The 23,677-nt window shown below is 39.7% G+C and overlaps 1 protein-coding gene across 4 annotated transcripts in view; it reads right to left on the bottom strand.

Annotated features, from left to right (window-relative positions):
- Positions 1–745: 745 nt before the first annotated feature.
- Positions 746–23,677, bottom strand: part of GART (phosphoribosylglycinamide formyltransferase, phosphoribosylglycinamide synthetase, phosphoribosylaminoimidazole synthetase) — a 29,213-nt gene continuing 6,281 nt past the window's right edge. For all 4 annotated transcript variants that reach the window (XM_057306582.1, XM_026511333.4, XM_057306583.1 and 1 more), the window contains exons 4-22: positions 23,493–23,667; positions 22,302–22,413; positions 21,054–21,122; positions 20,464–20,589; positions 19,120–19,207; positions 18,815–18,900; positions 18,458–18,626; positions 15,813–16,044; positions 13,675–13,769; positions 13,178–13,287; positions 11,959–12,157; positions 10,329–10,580; positions 9,932–10,084; positions 5,974–6,180; positions 4,779–4,916; positions 3,160–3,290; positions 2,740–2,881; positions 1,618–1,733; positions 746–1,525 (exon numbers count right to left, since the gene is read on the bottom strand). In XM_057306582.1, coding sequence (XP_057162565.1) covers positions 1,334–1,525; positions 1,618–1,733; positions 2,740–2,881; positions 3,160–3,290; positions 4,779–4,916; positions 5,974–6,180; positions 9,932–10,084; positions 10,329–10,580; positions 11,959–12,157; positions 13,178–13,287; positions 13,675–13,769; positions 15,813–16,044; positions 18,458–18,626; positions 18,815–18,900; positions 19,120–19,207; positions 20,464–20,589; positions 21,054–21,122; positions 22,302–22,413; positions 23,493–23,667 — 2,792 coding nt within the window. In that variant the 3' untranslated portion in view covers positions 746–1,333. The remainder of the gene's footprint in view (positions 1,526–1,617; positions 1,734–2,739; positions 2,882–3,159; positions 3,291–4,778; positions 4,917–5,973; positions 6,181–9,931; positions 10,085–10,328; positions 10,581–11,958; positions 12,158–13,177; positions 13,288–13,674; positions 13,770–15,812; positions 16,045–18,457; positions 18,627–18,814; positions 18,901–19,119; positions 19,208–20,463; positions 20,590–21,053; positions 21,123–22,301; positions 22,414–23,492; positions 23,668–23,677) is intronic.

The raw sequence follows: 23,677 nt of genomic DNA on the forward strand, positions 1-23,677 counted from the left end.
AAGGCTAGAATTTGTATCTTCTGTATAAAATGACTGCTTTGCTGTTAGGTGTTCAGTTTAAACGCCAAGGGAGGATTTGAACAGGGCCTCCAGGTTATCCTTCCAGTAAGGGACACTCCTGATGGGCAGGCAGAGCTTGAAGGCTGCCCAGTAGTCTAGGGATAGCTGGCTGCGTTTGGGCTGGTTGGCCATTCCTTGTTCGCTCCGCTACGGGAGAAAAGTGGTACCAAGCTTGGGGTCACGTACATGTGCCTAGTAGGGCAATCTAGACCTCCCAGTTTCAGAATTGCATATCTAGTTCAGAAATGAATGGTCAGAGTGGAAAAACACATGCAGTGCCATTATACTCTTTAGTAGTCTGGGTAGATTGCCCTCCATTTGCCCTCACTCCTCCCAAACAGTACCTACCACACTTCCAATATTCTATTTATCACCATTCTCAATTTTATGCTTGAGATATATTTGTTGAAAGAACAGTGAATTACAAGAGCTTTCATAACTGGGACGAGCTAAGAAATAAATGCTGACCTTTGAGTGCCTACTCTGGGCCAAGCACGTATTACTTTAATTATCAAAACAACCACTTGCCTACATTAGTAGGTGGGGACACAGAGACACAGAGGATGAGTAACATGCCTCAGTCATAGGTTTGAATCTAGACGCCACCAAACCTTTCCCTTTAACCTCTAATATTTATAGAAGTATGGATGTTGATAACCCAAAGAATAACAATGAAGCTAAAATCTGGGTAGTATAGAAACTGACAATAATTAGAGGGATGTTTAATGATATTTCAAAGCACAAAGTACACTATCCCTCAGAAATGGGAACTACACACAAATTTTATGACACTAAATTATGATCAGGATAATTAGAGTAGAGAAGTCTCAATTCAAACCAGTACAGAGAGATAATATAGGGGAGAGATATTAACTTAGTAGCCTTGTGGGTTAACTCTTCAATGTGCTCTAGTAAGAGCACATATAAACTATAAAAAATGGAGGCAGTATCATTCAGAAGAAGAAGACTAAGAGTTTTGGTATCTTGTCTGCCTGAAAGTGAAAGGAATTCTGAATGACCAACTTGATTATGAACAAGAAGGCCCAGAACAGGTAAACCCTTAAAGACCAGTGGAGGCGACACACGTGGGTCCTAGACATGCTGTACCGGTCTTGTTTTTAACGAATCTCTGTTCCTTAAACAAAACAGCCAGAGGTGAGGGTGAAGACCTCTTTTTTAGCATTTGCTCTTCTCGGCTGAGTCCATGATGAAAGTCACCATCCAAATCACCAGACTTCTTTCCGAACTGGCTCTATTCCCGGGTTCGGAGGCTTCACTCCTCTGTGACCCAATGAATTTTGCCATTTTGTCCAAGTCGTACAGCTCCACTGGCTACCAGCTGGAGGGCTGCGGGAAATATTCTGTGCTCTGCTAATTTCACTCTTTCAGACAGAGTTGCAACAGTGTCACCTCTCTTCACTGGAACAGATTCTTGTAAAATAATTTGTCCAGCATCTACATCTTCCTGCAGAAGGAAGAAGTTTTGAACATTATTTCTAGCTAGTATAATTTACATATAGACACTAATAATATTTTGGTAGAAAAAGACATACTTACAGCTACAAAGTGCACAGTACACCCAGTGACTGTGACCCCAGCTTCTAGGGCTTGCTCGTGGGCATTTGAACCCTTAAAAGAAGGGAGCAAGGATGGGTGGATATTGAGCATCTTCCCTGGAAATTAATAAAAACACAGTGGTCAGAATTTAAAAATCCTATGTACTCTACCAAAGGACATATGTTTTCCTGTCTAGAATCAGTAGTCAGGAGTAGCACGATTTCTCTGGGATGGGTGTTTCTTTGTAAAAGACAGAAATGGAATAAAGGGAAATAAAGGTTTTCATCCATGAGGCCCTGGCGGCAGCAAGCTCCTGCCTTGCACAACTGAAGACACGCACAGGTGTCTGCAGTGACTGAAAGTTGGATGGGGGGGTCAACTCTTGATCATAGAGATCTTGAAGAAAATTCGGCCTGTCACTGGCACGTACTATTAGAAAGATAGGAGATTCCTGCATGGTGTCTATATGTGCCTGACTTCTAAGCACGAAGTGGCACATCCACCAGCCAGATGCTAGACTGGTTAGTTGTGTGCACCTTATGGCACCACAGGCATTGCCAGTTTTACATTACACCACAAGGATTCTGTCTAACCACATTCACTTAAGACAACACAAACCCTTTGGAGAGGGAATACATTTATTGTCCAAACAGGTGCACAAAAAGGGCAATAGGATGCAGTCAAAACTTTAGTGAAAAGGGCAATAACACAAGGTGTGTTTTCCAGGAACAATGCCTTCCTTGCCATGTGTGGCGGTCTACACTTCCAAAAGAGAGGACGGACTCTTCATTTTGGATATAGGGAATCACTTTCTTTTGCTTCTACACAAGTAAAAATGTCTCTACTGAATATCTATTCAGAAGATGAAATATCAGTAATGTGAGTAACCTAAGCTATATTAGAAAAAGTGATTAATACAGCAGGCCAGAGAAAACTGATAAAAAGCACAGGATAAAATGATCATTGGGTCATTCTCTGAGCCGAGGCAAAGGAAATTAAATTATGACCTGTGTTAAAACGGGCCAGTAAATATTTCACCATTGGGATTGTTTGGGAAGCTAATGACCCTGTAATTTGCATTCAGTAGATTTCTCAATGTGGTGTCACACAGTTTTTGCTTACCATCCCATTTCCTGACAAAGGGGCCAGATAAAATTCTCATGAATCCTGCAAGACAGACTATGTCTGTGGAGTACTCTTCAAGGACTTGGTCAATGGCAGTGTCAAATTCTACACGACTTTTATATAATTTATGATTAATTACCTGTAACAGAAAAAGATAAGCACAACTTTTACCAAAAACGATTTAAAACTCAACCTGTACATAGACCATACTTCCCTTCTTTCTCATGAAGACACACCTGATATAAAGAATTAAGGAATGGGGAGGATGAAGTAGAAAGGCAAGCCCAATACACACCCCAATCCAGAAATTCAAACAACAACTTGCCCTTACAGATGGAGGTCTTGTCAGGGGGTGGGGAGGGCAGGTTATGAGTTTAAATACAGTCTGCAAGAAAGACACTTTTCAAAGTAACTCACTCTGGTGGGAATTCCAGCTCTTTCCGCTTTATCTAAGCCAGCCACTGCGGCTTTGTTGGAGATAACAACAACAATGTGTGCACAGCTACTTGGCTCCCTAGTACTGTCTATGAGAGCTTGTAGGTTTGATCCTGAAAGAGAGAGAAACACATAAGGAAGCTCCAATTTCTTTTTTTTTTTTTAAAGGTTTTATTTATTTATTTGACAGAGATAGAGACAGCCAGCGAGAGAGGGAACACAAGCAGGGGGAGTGGGAGAGGAAGAAGCAGGCTCACAGCGGAAGAGCCTGATGTGGGGCTCGATCCCACAACGCCGGGATCACGCCCTGAGCCGAAGGCAGACGCTTAACCGCTGTGCCACCCAGGCGCCCCAGGAAGCTCCAATTTCTTAATAAAGGTATGTTCCATTTTGTATAGCGAATGGTCAAGATTTCTGAAGAAATGTCTTAGAAAAGACTGGCAAAATATGTGAGGCTTTTAAACTCCCTTTCTCCTGGGATAATGGATTAATAGCTTATGAAAACGTAGGCACTCTCGGTTCTAGGATATGTAATTGCTCCTGCAAAACAGTATCTTATGATTGAGCACAGAAAGAGAAAGAGTGTAACACAATTTAAAAACTGACTGGTGAGGAATAAGCTGCTTAATTAAACAAGAAAAATCTTTTTTTAAAGATTTAATTTTTTTAAGCAATCTCTTAGCCCAATGTGGGGCTTCAACTTACAACCTTGAGATCAAAAGCCACATGCTCTACCAACTGAGTTAGCCAGATGCCCTCAAAAATCAACCTTCCTAAGAAGAAACCACTGTGACCCTTACAACGGTTTCTTTGCTTTACCATCAACTTGGGCCTAAAGTATACTGAAACCTTAAAATGTACTTGGAAAGCAATTAAATTTTCAGGAATGTATCCTAAAGAAATAATTAGATATGCAGATACCTAGAAATGTACTGTTTATTTACAAAGATGTTCATGGCAATGTTACTTACAACAGAGGGAAAAACATGCTATCTTCATCTGAGAGAATACGACACTCTTATTATTTTACCCCTCTATCCATAAGTCAATAATAAATTTCATATTCTTATTACCAATTAAAAAAAAAAGTCAGCTGTTTTAAGACTTTTTAACTAGAAAGCTATGATACAAAAGTTGGATTTTCCATCTTTTCCAGTTTCTCTTTCTTCAACCATCTTCCTGATACCCTCTACTCTTCCTTTAGGTGTCTCAAAAGCCCGAGAAAAGTAGAAAGACTGAGGACACAGAATAACAAATAGTCCTTAATGATCCCATGCCCTGCTCTACTGACAGCTTCCTCACAATCAGAAGGAGGTTTTTTTTTTTTTTTTTTGCGGGGGGGGGGGGGGAAGCATTTCTTTTTTAAATTAATTAATTACTTAATTTATTTTTGAGAGAGAGAGCCTGCACTCAACCACAAGCGGGGGGAGAGGCAGAGGGAGAAGCAAACTCCCCACTGAGCAGGGAGGGAGCCCAGCCCGATGCAGGACTTGATCCCAGGAGCACCTGGACCAAAGGCTGATGTTTAACCAACTGAGCCACCCAGGAACCTGGAAAGAGCATTTCTACAGCCCCATAGTAAAGAGGAAGGCATATCTTACCTGTTCCAGATATTAAGACAGCCACTCTTGCCTTTTTTGGTTGGACAGAGAAATGATTTTTCAGGGTGCCATTCTCCAATACTGATCTATTTATTTGCATGGTTTCTATCAGATTCTTGACTTTCACACGAGGAGAACCTTCAATTCAAAAACACCCAATAAATAAGAATGGAACAACTGTGAATTAACAGTAATAATAGAAAGAAAATATTTTATGAAAACTTGAGAATACTTCATTCTGAAAATAAGACATGCAAGGACTAAAATGAAGAACAGACTTGTATTACTTCATGTTACTCACTCATAAAAACTTCCTGAAAGAGAATACATATAATTACCTACTTCAACTAAAAGCCACAGCATGCCACTATCTCAGGCCTCAGGGGAGGCACGTGACCCAAGTGAGGCCACTCAAAGATTCGATACAGGATGTTGAGGAAGAGAGGGCCTTTCTTTCCTATTGCAATGTGAGCTCAAGGATATGGGCTCAAGACATTCTTCTGGTATTTGGAGAACCTGCTTGAAATAAAACCTACATAATAAAGGAAGAAAGGCAGACACAGACATAATCGGTAAGCCCTGGCATCTCTTAGCTAATCGGAGTGGGTTTTCTGCCACTCTGCTAATTTCTAGTACTTCTAACACAGTCCTGAGTATACACAGCACTTGTCAGGGTGCTCGCTTCACTATTCCCTGAGTTTAACTGAATCACAAAATAGAGCCCGAGATAACGTCTTGCCTGTGAGAAGATTACTCTGGGAAGTGATTCCAGGAAATCAGAGGGAGGATCTGGGAAAAGTGATATGGACAGCCAATATAGGAGTGTGTTATTAAACTGGTCACCACTGTGGGCAACTGGGGCTTGATTCCACTGGGACCCTCAAAAGAACCATGAAGACTCTGCCTCAGAACTGCTCCCTTCTTCTATCCCTAAAATGGGTATTTATTCACCCCACTGGTTAAGGGTTGTCCTGTGGGCAGTAGTTGTGCAGTGACTACTACACAGAGGTGTCAGAGCCCTAAGGCAGAAATGAAGAGAAATGTGGTGTTACCAGCCTGGTGTTGTCATGTTGCAGCTGTGTAAATGCAGCTGCCATAGCAAGGGCGAGACCAAAAGGTGGGCACAGATTCAGAGGCAGGGTAGAGTTGTATTTCAGGTTATATACCTAAGAACAACTAATCAAGGAGTGATTACCTTCGGGACATGCAACCACGTTGCCGATCACCCAGGCTTCTTCCTTGTGCTGCTTAATATCCCTCAGAATCTGCTCTGTCAGATCCTTTGATACCACGAGGGCAGCCCCAATCCCACAGTTAAATGTTCTGGCCATCTCTTCCTCAGAGAGGTGTCCTTCCTGCTGTAACCACGAGAAGATCCTGGGGACCCTCCAGGTCTGGGCATCTGAAAACAGGCAAGAGTTGTCTGATTAACGTATTGCCTCACACAAAATATAATGTATGCATATATACAAAGCTGTGGAAATTACAAGCAGCACTGCTATTTTATATAGGGCAGAACTATAAACTGGCCTTTCCCAATTGTGGGGTGGGATCCATTTGTACCTCAGATATCAAGAACATTTTTGCTGACACACTTGGCCAGTATTTACAATTAAGTGAGGTTTTCTGCTGCATTAACTAAATTCTTAGAAATCCCTTAATGGATTAATTGTGTCACCAGCCGAATTCCAATAAAGGTTTGTGAATGTTAAGCTGTGTCTTAACAATGACCAAAATGCACCCTATGTATGATGCAAAACTAGGTGGCTTATGTTACAGATTTACAAGAAATGTATCCACTATTTAAAAATAGTTACGCTATATAAAAGGTTAATATCCTTTTGTCCCTCCATATTTATTTTTATTTTTTAAAAATATTTTATTTATTTGAGAGAGAGTGTGAGCAAGCAGGTGTGCAAGCACACATGTGCGGGGGCAGGCAGAGGGACAAGCAGACTTCCGGCTGAGCGTGGAGCCCAATACAAGGCTCAATCCTAGGACCCTGATATCACAACCTGAGCTGAAATCAAGCGTTGAACGCTTAACTGACTGAGCCACCCAGGTACCCCTTTCCATATTTACTTTAAAATTTAGATTTAGGTCTATTATAATACAACAAAAATCTCTCATAAAAATTTTTAAGTAAAGTCATAAACACAACACACATACAATTTAAATTTGGATAGTTCTTGGGAATCTATAGTTTTGGGATCTGACTTGCCAAAACTATACTAAGTTAAGTATTTATTTATGATGCTCCTAAGAAAGGGAAGCCATTATGGATTTAGCTTTTTATTAAATAACAGGGTTAACGATCAGTTCCCCTTATTAATTTGGTGTATCTGCTGGATAATCAGTTCTTTATTTTTATTTATTTTTTAAAGTAAGCCCTCAACATGAGGCTTGAACGAACTCAAGACCTCAAGATAAAGAGTCGCATGCTCTACTATCTGAGCCAGCCAGGCGCCCTGGACAGTCAGTTCTTCAACGCTCTAGAGTTGATACAATTTTTAAAGAGCATTGCATGTCTATGAACCTTCTCTATCGGATTTAATTCCATTTCTACAAGTTGGGAATGTCCACTCTTAAAAGCTGAGCTCCAAAGATTTACTACTATGATGTTCATTGTTGTAGCAATAGTCAAAAGTCAACAGCAACATAAAACCAAACAGTGGTATATGCATAAAGAAATGGAATACTCATCTCAAAAATGATGCTATTGTGACAGCTGGATATCGACGATATAGTAAATGGCAGAACAAATAGATTACCAAACTATGATCTCATTTTAGCAAAATGATTTACAAAGTATTTGTTTGTAAGCAAACAAACAAACAAATAAATCCTTACAGGCTAAGAGCCTAGTTTCTACAAATGATCAGATATGTCCGGAATATAATATAAGCAGTTGCAACTTTAATGTTGAAAACGCCTTACCTAAATCTGTTGTTGGAGTATGATTCCTAGAAGAAACTTCAGAGGCTGATGTAAGGGCCTGACTTTCCTTTTTACTGGGACACAGACATTTGTGTGACTCAACTACAATGGCTGTTGGGAATATGGTGATATCACCTCGACATCACAACCTAGTTCTGACTCTTCGGGTTCTTGCTCAGCTTCACATACTCTCTGACTCTACTGCCGGCTCAGCAAATCTACTCACGTGCACCCACAGCTGCTTCCCCTCATGAGTGACCCTCCACTTGGCCAGTCTGACTGGATCAACTCAATCAATTTTTTTTTTTTTTTTTGGTTCGTGTTTGTACTTTGGGAGAAAAACCACACAACCAGCTTCACCTTCATCTTCAGGGCTGCTTATTGTCTCATTCTTGTTTCTGACCTAGTGTACTTTATTATTTACTCCTTTCCTCAAGCCCTCATTCCTGGTCTGCTCATCTCACTAAGCCCTTCTTACTTCATGGGGAAAAGGGGCTACTTTATATGAACTTCTTTAGTTTCCATTCCCTCAAACCAATGTCTATTAGTTGACCATGATAGTTGGAGCACTTCCTCTGTCTCTTTACCCTGTAAAAACAGGGAGGGAAAACCCTCTTGCTCATTTTGCTATGAATATAAGTAACGATTCCCCCTTCCCTTTTACCAATAAGTTTCTTCAAATAGCAGCCTCCATTCACGTCCCTAGATCTCTGCCACCCATTCCCCCCACAATCATGTGTCGGGTGGGATCTATACTCACTGAAATGCTTTCTGAGCTGACTGAATCATACTGGCTTATTTCTAGTTCTCATCCTAGATCTCTTTGCTGTACCTGACACTGCTGACCAGTATCATGTTCAAACCCTTGCAGTTCACGATACTTTTACATGGTTCACTCCCCGCTTTTGACTGTTCTTTTCCAGTAATTTTACCACTGTCAACCTTTAAAATAGACAGACCACTGAGGAACAATCTGTAGTCCCCCTACTCTCTTGGCTATAACTATTACTATCTGCATATGAACACCAAACCTAACTTCAGCCTGATAGCAACTTCTGCTCTCAGACACCTTACAATAAACACACTGAAGATTTAAAACACTATTCCAGGGGCACCTGGATGGCTCAGGTGGTTGAGTGTCTGACTCTTGATTTCAGCTCAGACCTTGATCTCAGGGTTGTGAGATTAAGCCCCAAGGTGGGCTTCGCATTAAGTGCGGCGTCCGCTTGAGATTCTCTTTCTCCTTTTGCCCCTCCCCTGCCTTGAGAACACTTGCACTTCCCTCACTCCTCTAAAATAAATAAAGAGGGGCGCCTGGGTGGCTCAGTCAGTTAAGCATCCAACTCTTGATTTTGGTTCAGGTCATGATCTCAGGGTCCTGGGATTGAGCCCCACGTCAGGCTCTGGGCTCATTGGGGAGTCTGCTTGAGCTCTCCCTCTGCTCTTCCACACTCTTGCTCTTAAATAAGTAAGTAAGTCTTTAAAAATAAATAGATAAGTAAATATTTGAAAAGAAAAAACAAAACTATTCCCACTTCCTACTCCAAATCTACTCTTCCTCCTATGTTATGGATGTTACCATCCATTCACTTGCTTAACGAGAAACTTGGGACTTCTTTTTCCTTCTAAGCACAAAGTGATTCTCAAATTTGTCTCCCTTCTATGCCTTGGTTTGGGTCCCCTTTATCCATTGCACAGGCTACCATTTCCCTTCCTGGCATGTTCCTGGTTCCATCTTGATAGAGCTTGAGATTACCAACCTCTCATACCCCCCCACAGCATTTCATCTATACAAGTCAATTACATGAGAGGATTTTATGCCTTATAAAGCTAGCTAATAAAGCAAAAAGAGGTAGAAAGGTCAGTCTTATTTTTTCTGAGAAACCCCAACAATTAAGAATTTTCCATATAGGAATGCCTGGGTGGCTCAGTCATTAAGCATCTGTCTTCGGCTTGGGTCATGATCCCAGGGTCCTGGGATTGAGCCCCGAGTTGGGCTCCCTGCTCAGTGGGAAGCCTTCTACCTCTCCCACTCCCCCTGCTTGTGTTCCCTCTCTTGCTGTCTCTTTGTCAAATAAATAAAATCTTAAAAAAAAAAAAAAGTTTTTTTCTCCATATATATAATTACAAGTGCACTAACTACCCATAGTTTTTTTCCATAATGCATTTTTCCTCCAAGTGGTTTTCTGAACAAAAGTTCCTTTTAGCAATCTTACCTAAATCCACCCCAAACTTCTGAGGAAGGACTCTGGGAATGTTTTCTAGCAATCCTCCACCAGTAATATGGGCAAAGGCCTTGACATGTCCTGAACGTAGGACAGGTAGCAGTGAATGGCTGTAAATTCTGGTTGGAGTGAGAAGTAAGTCCCCTGCGTATTGGAGAGATAAGACAAAAACTTAGCTTATGAATGTAAAACCAAAGCATATGAAAACAACAATTCTGAAACAGAGAATGATTTGACCCTGTAGACAGGCCAGTTCTATGATAATGTCCAAGCAGTGTAATTATAGGATAAGGTAATTCATTCCATTTTAATTAATGAAAGACTAAACCTATTAAGTGGTTGCTCATATTATTTCCAAGCAGGAAAATTTAAATGTGAGGGTGTTTACCTAAGGTCTGGTCACCACAGCCTTCAGGTGCTGGAGACGAGTACTGGAGAGAAGATTTTGCTACAATTTTCCTTACAAGGCTAAATCCATTGCTGTGAAGACCAGATGAAGCTATTCCAATAACAACATCCCCTTCAGTGATTCTTTCCAGGTGAGGGAGTTTCTGATCCCGCTCCATGGCACCAACGGCAAAACCGGCTAGGTCATATTCTCCCGGAGAATACATGTCCGGCATCTCTGCAGTTTCACCTCCTGGCAGGGTAATAAAACGAGAGCCAAAAAATCACATAATATTTATAAACCTGTCTAGGAAGAACTGACACCAGGTACTGTCTTTTTCAAGTTTCTTTGTGTATGCATGTTTGTAATTTCTACACCCAACACGGGGCTTGAACTCACAACCCCAAGATCAAGAGTTGCATGGTCTTCTGACTGAGCCGGCCAGGCGCCCCTACTCTTTTTTTTTTTTTTTTTAAAGATTTTATTTATTTATTTAACAGAGATAGAGACAGCCAGCGAGATAGGGGAACACAAGCAGAGAGAGTGGGAGAGGAAGAAGCAGGCTCATAGCGGAGGAGCCTGATGTGGGGCTCGATCCCACAACGCCGGGATCACGCCCTGAGCTGAAGGCAGACGCCCAACCGCTATGCCACCCAGGCGCCCCATAGCGCCCCTACTCTTATTATGAACAATTAAACACGTGGCTATACTCTGCAGGTGTTAAGAAAAATGTACTCTATTAGCTGCCTAACAGAACATTCAACCACGTGTGATTTCAAGGGAAACAGTACTAATTTCCACAAAGGAGAAGTGTAGCCCCCAAACAGCATTATCTTCAAAGAACAAATGCTTGGTTGAATACAATGTCATTTCTACAGCAGTTTAATTTTAGAAATGCTTTCATTTATATTTGATCTTTATAATCACTCTATATTCCAGATGGAATGGTACAGGCTTAGAGAAGTGATTTGATCAGGTCTGCTTAAATCCAAATGCCCTGGCCTAAAAGGTACGGCATAGTTCACTTTTGTGGTCATATGTAAAAACAGGGTCTAGGCAGGCAGACTCCAAATTATAAACTGTTCTAAAAGATGGCTGAAAGGGTCATTTTGACTTTTGGGACAGTGTGTCCGTAGAAATGGTTAATATAAAAGAGGTAGTTTCATTGCTTGGTCAACCTACAATTCATTTTGCTCAAAGTTCCCATACATATTTAAGCAATATTTCTGTAAATCTTAGGTACATTTTATTCTTCGTGTTACTTCTGCTGGAAAATAATGCTTAAGCCTGAGAATGTAAGGAATCATCTATTGCTGCTGCAGGCCAGTAAGGAGGAAATAACCCCTAACCGTGTCTGTCCATGAGGACCTTGAGAAAGATGGGGATGGAAATGGTAAACAAAGATCAGGAAGAAAGGTAAGGCCTGGCTCACAGTTTAGAAGTAACCCTTGTGGAGGGGCTTGAGAGCACCAGGATCTAAGTTTTCTTCAGGTAATGTTATCAATATTTTATTTACCTCATCATGTAATCTATAGCTTTTCTTCTTAGCTTTATTAGTACTCGTCACCTTTATACATAGAGCTAAAATACAGTAAGAGGAAGGACATGTGATTAAAATGGAAGGTCATACCAAGGAGAGCACATCCAGCTTTTCCACAAGCTCTGGCGATTCCAGCGACAACGGCTTCAGTTGTATTCAGGTCAAGTTTTCCACAGGAAAAGTAATCGAGGAAGAAAAGGGGCTCTGCCCCTTGGGCCAGAATGTCATTGACACACATTGCAACCAAATCTTGACCAATGGTATCATGTTTATTACACTGCTGGGCAATCTAAAGAAGCACAATACATAAAACGTCCACATAAAAGAATAAGCTCCAAATTACACCTTGTCAGTTTATCAATGGAGGCTAATAAATATTATTGCTATTTGGCTAGCTGCTCCAAGCACCTAAAGATAAAATATTAAATTCTGATAAGCCACTTGATCCAAAAGTACCCCATTTTTAATTTTTTTAAAAAAAGATTTTATTTATTTGAGAGAGAGAGAGCATGCATGAGTGGGAGAGGGGGAGAAACAGACTCCCCACTGAGCTGGGAGCCAGACATGGGACTCCATCTGGGAACTCCAGAATCATGACCTAAGCTGAAGGCAGATGCTTAAGCCACCTAGACTGAGCCACCTAGACGCCCCCAGAAGTATCCCCCCACTTTTTAAAAGAAGTCTTTATTTATTTATTTATTTGACAGAGATAGAGACAGAGACAGCCAGCGAGAGAGGGAGCACAAGCAGGGGGAGTGGGAGAGGAAGAAGCAGGCTCCCAGCAGAGGAGCCTGATGTGGGGCTTGATCCCAGAACGCCGGGATCACACCCTGAGCCGAAGGCAGACGCTTAACAACTGCGCCACCTAGGCGCCCCCAAAAGAAGTTTTATTTATTTTAGAGAGGAAGAGAGAAAGTGCAAGTGTGGGAGTGGGGGGAGGGGCAGAGGGAGAGAATCTCAAGCAGACTCTCTGTTGAGCATGGAGCCCAACACAGGGCTGGATCTCACGACCCTGAGATCATGACCTGAGCCAAAATCAAGAGTTCTACACTTAACCAACTGAGCCACCCAGGTGCCCCCAAAGGTATCACATTTAATCCCCTCCAATAACCCTTCCATCCAGATATAGTTTCAACAACATTGTGTTTTTAGAAATACGCAGATATTTTAGCCATATTTTATGGTTATTTGATATGGTTCTCTTCAGTGCATATACGTCAAGAAGGGAAAAATATATATTTGATATATGGTAAATTCTCTTCCATCAGTCACAAAAGGCCTTTAATCAATCACATAGGTATCTAATTACCTTCAGTTTAGTTCCAACACCATCTGTTCCACTTGCCAGAAGAGGATCTTTGAAACCAGCTGCTTTCAAATCAAAAAGACCAGCAAAACCTCCAAGATCAACATCACAGCCTAATGGGGAGGAAATTAATTACCTGCTGCATTTTAAAAGGATTAAACATGGATATACAAGCCATTTCTTCATAAGCATGGTTACAGTAAGAGATGCCTTTCCTGAGAATGGGGGAGAATGGGAGAACGTGCTCAAAGAACTGATCAAGAAAATAATTATATACAAAAGGGGCAGACATACCTTTTTGAGTTTAAGATCATGGATAAGAATGCTTTCCTTAATATTAGAGACAAGAAAGGAGAAGACCATGGGTTTGGCTTAAATAGGGCAAGACTTAACAGCAACCTGGCATTAATTGGGAACATTTTCCTCAGTAAACTACAAAGTGCAAATCAATTCACAATGTCTGTCAAAGTTAAACTAGCAAAGGACAGGCTCTGACTTACCTGGTCTGGAGGTAGCTTTTGCTAAAGGTTTAATTTTCTTGACCAGCATATTTCCAGCTGCAATGTCTACCCCAGATTCCTTGTAAGTCAGGCCCCTAAAGAATTAAACAAAACAAACACATCACCTAAATGCCAGGGAAAATTAATTTAAAGATTTCATTTAAAACAGAAGAGACTTTTATATATACGAATGTGCCAGGCCCCATCCATAGATTTTGATTTAACTGAAAACTGAATGTTTAAATACTTCCTCAGTTGATTCAATTGTATCACTATTGAGTACTACTTCCCTTACTTATTTCTCACAGGTAGCTAGATATACTGGTATTTTGCCACAACATTTCACTGTTTAATTTTGGTATGCAAAGGAAAGGAATGCCAAAATGGGAGTAAAAAAAGTGAAAATTAGGATTATACCCATTCTACAAAGAAATCCCTAAATAATGAAACTGGGCTCTTAATGCAGTAGAGAATTAAGTCTCCTTATAGCTGAAGACAGCAAGAAACAAGATAAAAACATATTGGAAAAAGCAAAAGCAGATAACGATACTCAGTGCATTATTCTCTTCTAAATACGGCCAACATGTTGAAGCGGTGCATCTAAAGTTCATGAATAGCACTGGGAATTCAGTAGCCTTGCCTTACAAACATGAGTACTTTGGCCTACTGGGATGTAGTGATACATGAAGAAATATGTGAAATTTTATTAGAAACAAGGGGTCAGGCTACAAAGAGTTGAGGGATTTGGCAACTAACTCCAATGAAGTTAGCAGTCTGGGGTCATGCTCAGAAAGGAAACAAAGTTCTATTTATTTTAAAAAGATTTTATTTATTTATTTGATGGAGCAAGAGCAAGCACAAGCAGGGGTAGCAGCAGGCAGAGGGAGAAGCAGGCTTACTGAGCAGGGAGCCCGATGTGGGGTTTGATCCCAGGACCCTGGGATCACGACCTGAGCTGAAGGCAGACGCTTAACGACTGAGCCACCTAGGCGCCCCAGTTCTACTGATTTAAAAAAAACCTTCCTCAGGTAGCAGCTGGTATTGTGGCCTCTCATTTTCTTCATCTTTAATTTTACGAACTCAGATTAGTATTAAGGTCACAGTCCCTTGCAATTGGTCATTTCAATGGGATCTAGTTATTTTAAAGTGAAAAATAAAACTTTTAGCATGGTATTTTAATGTTCTTAATCCTAAAAAATTTCCAGCATTTAAACTTTAAATATTTGTCTATTAGTTAAAACGATTAAGTTTAATTAAGTTGCTAAAAATTTCTCATTTTGTCCTAAAACATATTTACTTCTCATAGACAAACTCAATGAATAACAGTAACTGTGATATATACTTAAGAAATCAACACCCACATTTGCAATGAATAGTTTATTGGTTTTACAAAGGAAGAGTTATACATGCTAACAAATTAATAAGGGATCAAAAAATACATTTCAGTAATAAATATAAACACAGTAACAAAGTGAGACTGCCAAAATTTACAGTATAATCAAATTAATTTGCAAAGGTAGATGGCCAATATTTTCATCTTGAATTCTTTGACAAAACTAGGAACTAAGATAAAAATACAACAGTAATATTTAAATATATGATAACTCAAGGAATAAACCATCTTTCCCCATCTTTATTGATGAATAACTGACAAATGATTGTATATATTTAAAATACACAAGGTGAAAAAGTCCTTACTATCACTGTGATTTTACTCAATTTTTCAAATACAAACAGCTACCACAAAGCTTTTCCCATTTCATTTGAATTTTTTTTTTTTAAAGATTTTATTTATTAGAGAGAGAGAGAAAGAGAGAACGAGCCGTGGGGAGGGGCAGAGGGAGAGAGAGAAGCAGACTCCTTGCTGAGCAGGAAACCTGATGCGGGGCTCAATCTCAGGACCTGGAGATCATCACCTGAGCCTAAGGCAAATGCTTAACAACTGAGCCACCCAGGTGCCCCCATTTGAATATTGTTCTAACTAGTTTTGACTCAAACTACATGCAAATCAAAATCAGATCAGTCCCATAGAGAGAAAAGACTACAGAATGGCTTAGTATACGGTTACTAGAATTTTTTATATAGCCATTTACATCAGTTCTGAAGCTGTGCCCGAACCACTTCAGTAAGAAATTTACCTGGGCTGCTGGAGAAAAGCTATGGCACGATAGCCAATGTCCTTCCTGTAAATGGCTCCCTCAAATTTTATAGCGGCTAGTCCTTTCTTGGCTTCTTCAAGGGCCACGTTAAGATTTTCCCGGATGGCTGTTACTGTAAGGACTCTACCCCCGTTAGTCACCACTTTGCCATCTTTCAGCACAGTGCCTGCGTGGAACACCTCCAGTCCTAAAGCCTGAGCCTCAGGAAACCCTGTAAGAGAGCACATTTACATAATAACAACAGTCTACACTTCTGAAGTGGTTTATAATTTCCATAAGTTTTTTTAAAGCTTATTTTCTTTAAAGATTTTATTTATTTGAGGGACAGAGAGAGAGTGCACAAGTGGGGGAGGAGCAGAGGCAGAGGCTGAGGGAGAAGCAGACTCCCTGCTGAACAGGGAGCCCAATGTGGGCCTTGATTCCAGGACCCTGAGATCATGACCTGAGCCAAAGGCAGATGCTCAACCGACTGAGCCGCCCAGGGGGTCCCAAGTTTTTTTAAGACTTTTATTTCACTTAAATGAATCTTCACAAGAATCCTATCAGGAAGGAATAAAGCAACAGATAACAAATAGACCATCTCTCTTAAGAACAGTCTGCTCTAGGGTGGTAGCTGCATTATCATTAACCTGTGTTATAACCTCATTAAGAACTATTGTTTCAATGGGGGAGAAAAAAAAAGAACCTAAACCCAAAAAGTTTAAGACTTAAATGTACAGTTGACACTTAAACAATGCCGGGGTTAGGGGTACCGACCCCCCTTCACAGTCCAAAATCCATGTATAACTTCTGACTCCTCAAAACTTAACTACTAAGAGCCTACTGATGAATAGAAGCCCTACCAATAATATAGACAATTGATTAATGTGTATTCTGTGTTTTATATATTATATACTATATTCTTAAAGTAAACTAGAGAAAATGTTATTAACAAAGTCAAAAGAAAGAAAAAATACATTTACAGTACTGTACTCTACAAAAACCCATGTATAAATGCACCCGTGCAATTCAAACCCATGTTGTTCAAGGGTCAGCTGCAGTTATTCTCTCCTGACAGGACGTTAAAAACTAAAACTTAAAAGAGGAGAAAAGAAAAGAAAAATCCCTAAACATCAATGAATAAAACCTATACTTGATCACATCTTTTGCTTGTGAGTAAAGGAATTTCTTTTTTATCACAGCCATACAAATTTCTTTCTTTCTTCTTTAAATAACCAATAGAGCTGTAGCGCAAAATATATTCTTAATCTTTCACCTAATATAACAATTATAAAATCTTTAAAACCCAATCTAAAATCCCTAGCTTAATTTTCTTTTGAATTATGCTTTCATACATAATTTTACACTTAAAATATCATTAGACCACATTTCCTACATTCTCAAGTGACCAACATAGGCAAAAACAAAACAAAACAACAACACCCCACTCATATGTTTTTTGTCTTTTTTGGCCACCACTTCTCTTTTAGCATCACAGTTGGTAATTTGTTAACACAGGTCTTCCCTAGATGTTTTTATAACACAGGGGCATCAGTCATATGTACCCAAGTACCTACTGGTATTGGGAATACCTAATATTGCTGTCTCAGAAATGACTATTACACTTATCACCTCAATCTTAGGGAAATTTCACCAATATAAGTGGTTGTGATTCTATCCCTTCTCTTTGTTCATTTTAAAAGGCAATCAGGAGCGCCTGGGTAGCTCTGTTGGTTGAGCATCCCACTCCTGATTTTGGCTAAGGTCATGGTCTCAGGGTCTGTGAAATCAAGCCCTGCATCTGGCTCCACACTGTGTAGAGTTTGCTTGAGATTCTCTCCCTTTCCCTCCCCCTGCTCACTTTATATGCAAGTGTGCGTGTGCACACACACTGTCTCTCAAATAAATATATAAAATCTTAAAAAAAAAATGGCAATCAATTCCTAACTGCACAGGTGCCACGACTGGGATTCACAGGGCAATGGACTTACCATCTGGGTAAGGCAGGAACTAGGGTGTTTGAACCAAACACACCGTTGGGGTCCTGAAGGAGGCCAAACTGTAGCCTGCTGGGGATCTTGAAGGTCTGCCTTTGGGCTTATGGCACTAGAACTTATTTGGCATTTTAAGACACTGTTTTATTTAACATCATTTAACAAGAGATGCCTCACTTCTTATGAAAAGAAATAAGAGAAGGTTATAGTTTTAAAACTGTTTTAATTCTGTCATCCAAGTGACTATGGGGTATGCTGCAACCAGGAGGTGGGGTGTCTAGTTGTGATCATGCCTCTGAAATTTATCTGATGCAGTTTCTACTAATGGTGCTCTGACTCTTATGAGTTCCCTTTATTTTCATGGCTCTTGGAGGATGGAAGAGAAAGGCACACTGAGTGATACTCTGGAAACTTGGCTAGGCCCATATAGGTCTTCCTTGCGCAGGAAGGAAAATGGATGGCAGTTCTTTAAATACCGTAATTTTGGGTATTTGCACACCCTCAACCAACATGGTTAAAAAACCCCTGAAAGGTTTCTGATGGCCTTACACCTCTAAAAGGAACAGAGCATAGCATGGGAGGAAGGTCTACTGTAATGCTGGTCACTTGTCACACTGTAATTCCAACTTTTGTTCTCAGATATTCATTCACCTGTTATCTCCACACCCTTGGTGTAATCTCCTGGATAGCCTTTACTTGCCATCACAACAGTTATGGCAGTGCGGTTTTCAAGCCAAACAGGCAGAGATGTGCAGAGCAGGCCATCCAAGGTAGACTGAATCACTTCATAAAGATCACTTTTAAGAAGTGGGAGGATCACCTGGAAAAACATAATCAACATGGCAACTGAGAGAAATCTTAGTTCTCTCTAGAGAGCGTATTTACTGAGATACCAGCAGAACTTGCATATATTCCTTAAAGGTAATTATTTTGAGGCTGACAAATGCTGAGATTAAAAAACACACATCTACAAAGTAATGCTTTATATTATCTTTAACTATTACCCACTTGGCACTCTGGATCACCGAAACGGCAATTAAACTCCAGAACTTTTGGGCCATCCTTGGTCAGCATTATACCAGCATAGAGAACACCTTCATTGAAACAGAAACAGAAACAAAATATAATGAAACATTGTATTGTGACTGAAAATTAGAATATAAGTTACAAATACTCGAGGTTCTGCCCTAACCATGGCAAAAGTTACAACAACGGTCAGTTAAAAGCTGGTGAAAAAAGAGAAACTGGGGAAGTTTTGTCAAGGTGTAAAGTCACTCTATGAATAATGTCCACAATGACATCAATGCGCTCACCTGTGTACGGCATTCCCTCCTGCTGCATGCCATCCACTGTCCTTTGAAGAATGGTATTTTTTATTTTCAGTAACAAATCCTTAGAAACCTGGGGAACATACAGAAACATTTAAATGTAACCGGGTATTTAAAAAAAAAAAAAAACCCAAACAACCATCTTGTAAGCAGTACCATATAGGACAATGAAAGGGGACAGTGAGAATTATTATTTTTTACTACCTCAGATAGGCTGAGCACTTTAAATTCATAGGCTTTTAAAATCCTCACATTGACCCTATCAAGTAGGCAGTCTTATTCTTATAAAATAGGAAAGACCTCTGAGAGATAAAAATTATCACAAGCAGAAGCTAGATTATATATTTACTGATCAGTGTCAGCTGCCATCTCAGGACTAAATGTTAAATCACCTTTTACCGCTAAACCTACAGATTCTCAAACATGTACACACTTAAAACTCGCTAAAAATAGTTTCCTACAACATAATAATAAAAATGAAAAAAGTTCCTCTACCACCTTGAGGCCCTTTTGTATTCTTCTGGTATATTCTATGCCTATTTCATAAAAATTAGACTTAGAGATAATTATTTTTAAAAAATATTTTATTTTTCAAAGATTTTATTTTTAAGTAATCTTTATACCCAATGTGGGGCTTGAACTCAAAACCTCAAGACCAAGTCACATGCCCCACTGACTAAGCCAGCCAGACGCCCCTAGAGATGGTTCTTAAACTAAAATCACTTTTCCTAAATAGCAGTTATAGCTTAAGGTAAATCCTGTTTTTAATCTTTTAATTAAGAAAAATGTGTATAAGGCACTGACTATCATCAATGAAAAGAATGGGTGAGTTTCTGAAATACTAGTTCTACTTATAAGACACCCAATGCAGAGTTCTTAGAAAAACTGTCCAGAAATTGTTTGGAAACATACTTTATGTACCCACCAAGAAGTACAGAGACCGTGAACAGATTATAGTTGGACTTGGTTCTCAATTCATCTCTGTTTCACACACACAGACACACACACTTATTGAGCACTTATGTGCTGGACCTTGGATATCCAAAGATGAATAAAAAATAATTTTAGACTATAATTGGCTCTCATGGGTTAAATATAGTGTGTAGAGAGCAGGACCTAGAAGGATCTGTTCAATCCACGCTTAATTCTTCAGACTTTAGAAAAGGTTTTAGAGTGAGATTGGAAGAGATACATCTCATTTAACAGGAGATCCAAATTGCTGATTAGTAATATCATGTCCAGAAAACAGACAGAAAAATATGGTCCAAGAGCTCTTTGAGAAGACTTAAATAATGACTAATGAACTTCAGCAGGGCCTCTGGGAAGTACCTGAGGTGCTGGACAATAGGCTCCCATTCCCCCTGTGTTGGGGCCGTGATCTCCCTCCAGCAGTCGCTTATGGTCTTGTGCTGGGGGCATAGGAGCCACCGTCCTTCCATCAGTGAAGCACAGACACTGTAGAGAAAACAAAATAGCCCATTTATCTTAAATGGCAAAAAGTAAAAAAAAAAAATTTAACAAAGGGAACCATATGTACTTTAACTCTTCTCAGGGAAAAAAAGAATTCTTTTTAAGTGAGTTGAAACATAAATAAGCCTAAGCTATCTACAACAGGAATCAAAATATCTTGCATACTCAATTTCTGAAGGATCCGTAATTTTTGAGCCAGTTAGGAAAAAAAGTCAAGCTACTCTCAAAGTGAAATATTTCAACTTTACCCCCCCTTAAATAATATGTGATAAAAATCCAAGTCCTCTACTGTTATACAGGGCATGATTAAAAGAGGATAAATTCTTTTCTCACTTGCATTCAAAATACTAAACATATACAAATTCCTTTTTAAGTGCTGGGTTTATGCTTTCAGATGAAGCAACCAGATTCTCATACTCCATAAAAGCCAAAAAGATGGATATACATACAGACACCTCTTCTCCTTCAAGAAGTTCTTCAATGACAATTGTTTCTCCAGCTGCTCCATAAGCTTTATCCTTGTTGTATATTAAAAAAAAAAAAAAAGGGTTTTAATATTTACTCAATGGGCTGTTTTTTTTTTTTTTTTTAGATTTTATTTATTTATTAGCCAGTGAGAGAGGGAACACAAGCAGGGGGAGTGGGAGAGGAAGAAGCAGGCTCATAGTGGAGGAGCCTGATGTGGGGCTCGATCCCAGAATGCCAGGATCACGCCCTGAGCCGAAGGCAGACGTTTAACCTCTGTGCCACCCAGGCGCCCCTACTCAATGGGCTGTTGTCATTTTTCACCATTTGTATTATGAACCAATTCACTGGTACTGTAATTTCCTTTTCCTTTTCTGAGAACCTCAAAGGAACATATGAATGCCCCTCCCCCACCTTTTTTTGTAAGTTTATTTATTTGTGGTGCCTGGCTGGCTCAGTTGGAAGAACATGTGACTCTTGATCTTGGGGTCATGAGTTCGAGCCCCACGTCAAGCGTAGAGATTACTTAAACTTCTAAGAAATTAAAACTTAATTTATTTATAAGTTTATTTTAATTAAAAGCTTATTTATTTAGTAATCTCTCGCCAGGTGCCCCATATGAATGTTTCCTATTTTGACAGTGGCAATAATGCAGAGCCAGTATTGGTACAGATGAAATGAACACATCATTAACACTCTTCTGGGGATCTGGCTTTTCAGTTTCCAAACATGTAACAGAAAAAAGATATTTTCACCCTTACCACTTAATTCTTATGTCTGATTATAATTATGATATGCTTGCCTGGTACCCTTATACTAGGGGATGCCTTTGAAAATAGATTTCTATAAGGGAGAACAACCACCAAGATGGACGGTAAAAGCAAAGTATATTAATTCATTGCTTCACTTCTCTTAGACCTGGGACACAAAAGACAAATACTTTGGTCTCCATGGATGGTTGAGAAGTTGAAGGTACTGTAGTCTGAGGATTTACTACTTTTCTGTAGCAGTCAACAAAGCATGCTAGAACTCACTTCCAAAGAATAGCATGGTGGTTTAGCCATCAGTGTAGATCTGTAAAAACCCTTTTACAGAGATGGAGTATAATACATGGCATTATAAAAAACAACTTACCTGTGTGTTTGTTAGATAGGTTCTCCTTATCTTGAGCAATATTTCATGAACTTAAGGAGTATCCATTACAGTGTGACTTTTCCAGAGGAACAACCTACCTGCATGATCTCCTGTACAGCCCTGCAGGCCTCTTCTGTGCTCTTGGCAACAATCACCCCTTTTCCAGCCGCAAGACCACTGGCCTTCACAACCAAAGCAGGGAAGTCTGAACTGTGAAGACAGTAATCTTCAATATCCAATAAATCCTCAAATTCAAAAGCTTAAAGTGTTCTGAGATGTAATGATGTGCTATAGCAACCACCAAAAAGCAGAAAAAAAATTACTTATACCAACACCATTCTGATATACTTCTCACCGGGATTTCTTCCCTATGTATTCCTTTATAGTTGTGATCATATGGTACATACAATTTTGCTTTTTTCACTTATCATGAGATCATACAAGCAACACCTTTGGAAGACAAAAGCCGTTGTACAGTCTAAGTATGGAAGGATACTAAAGAACAAAGCAGAGAATTGTACTCTCATTCCAGTAGAAGATGTGACTGTATAAGACCATCATAAGCATGGATACGCAAGTCATTTTTGGAAGTACACAGATGAAACTGTTCTTGGTAATTTCTTCTGTTGGGTGGGACTGGAGATCTAGAAGGAGACTTACCCAAAGTAAGTAACAAAATTGTTACTTACCCAAGGCATCTGGCTACAAGGAAATAATAACATTCAGTGTCTAAGAAACCCTGTAGGATGAAGAATGAATAAAGAATGAAATTGACCCAACTAAAAGGAAAAGATACCAGGTAAAAGGGAGAAGTGTCAACAAAAAAAGGGCAAAGGCACGTGTCTATTTATTAACTGCTTCATATTTTTGATATAACAGAGAACAAGAATGTTTAGTCTTAAGATTTAGATCTAAGTGGCAATGGCAGAAGGTCAAGTGATGACTCTTCAATCCAGTTAATTATTTATGAAAGAATCAATACCCTTTATGTTGTAAGATGCCACTGTGTTAGTTTGACCATAAGAGAAGTGCATGACTGCTTAACCAAATGTATCTTTTCCCCTAGAAACTCTTCAGTAATATTAAAAATATTCTTTCTGCAAAGCCGCAAGATTGTACAAGTATACATGCACAGAGTCCCATCCTATTTTGACAATGTAAAAAGGCAACCTATGCAGCATGAGTTTTTCCGCCATGATTACCTTACTATAAATCTGTGACACAAAAGTGACCTGTATATTTAAATATCCTAACAAAACAACTGCCCTCACAGGCAGTCTTCTAGCTACCTCATTATAAAGCTGCAGGCTTCTTCAGGTTTGGTGAAAGCTCTCCACCGTGCAGTTGGGATTCCATGTCGGTCCATAAACTCTTTGGCGAATCTCTTGCTGGACTCTAACTGAGCTGCTTCTGCAGTGGGACCAAAGCATCGCACTCCTGCAGATGTCAGGTTCCCAACAATTCCTACGGACGG

Source organism: Ursus arctos, unplaced genomic scaffold (assembly GCF_023065955.2).
Source record: "Ursus arctos isolate Adak ecotype North America unplaced genomic scaffold, UrsArc2.0 scaffold_4, whole genome shotgun sequence".
NCBI classification, from domain to species: domain Eukaryota; kingdom Metazoa; phylum Chordata; class Mammalia; order Carnivora; family Ursidae; genus Ursus; species Ursus arctos.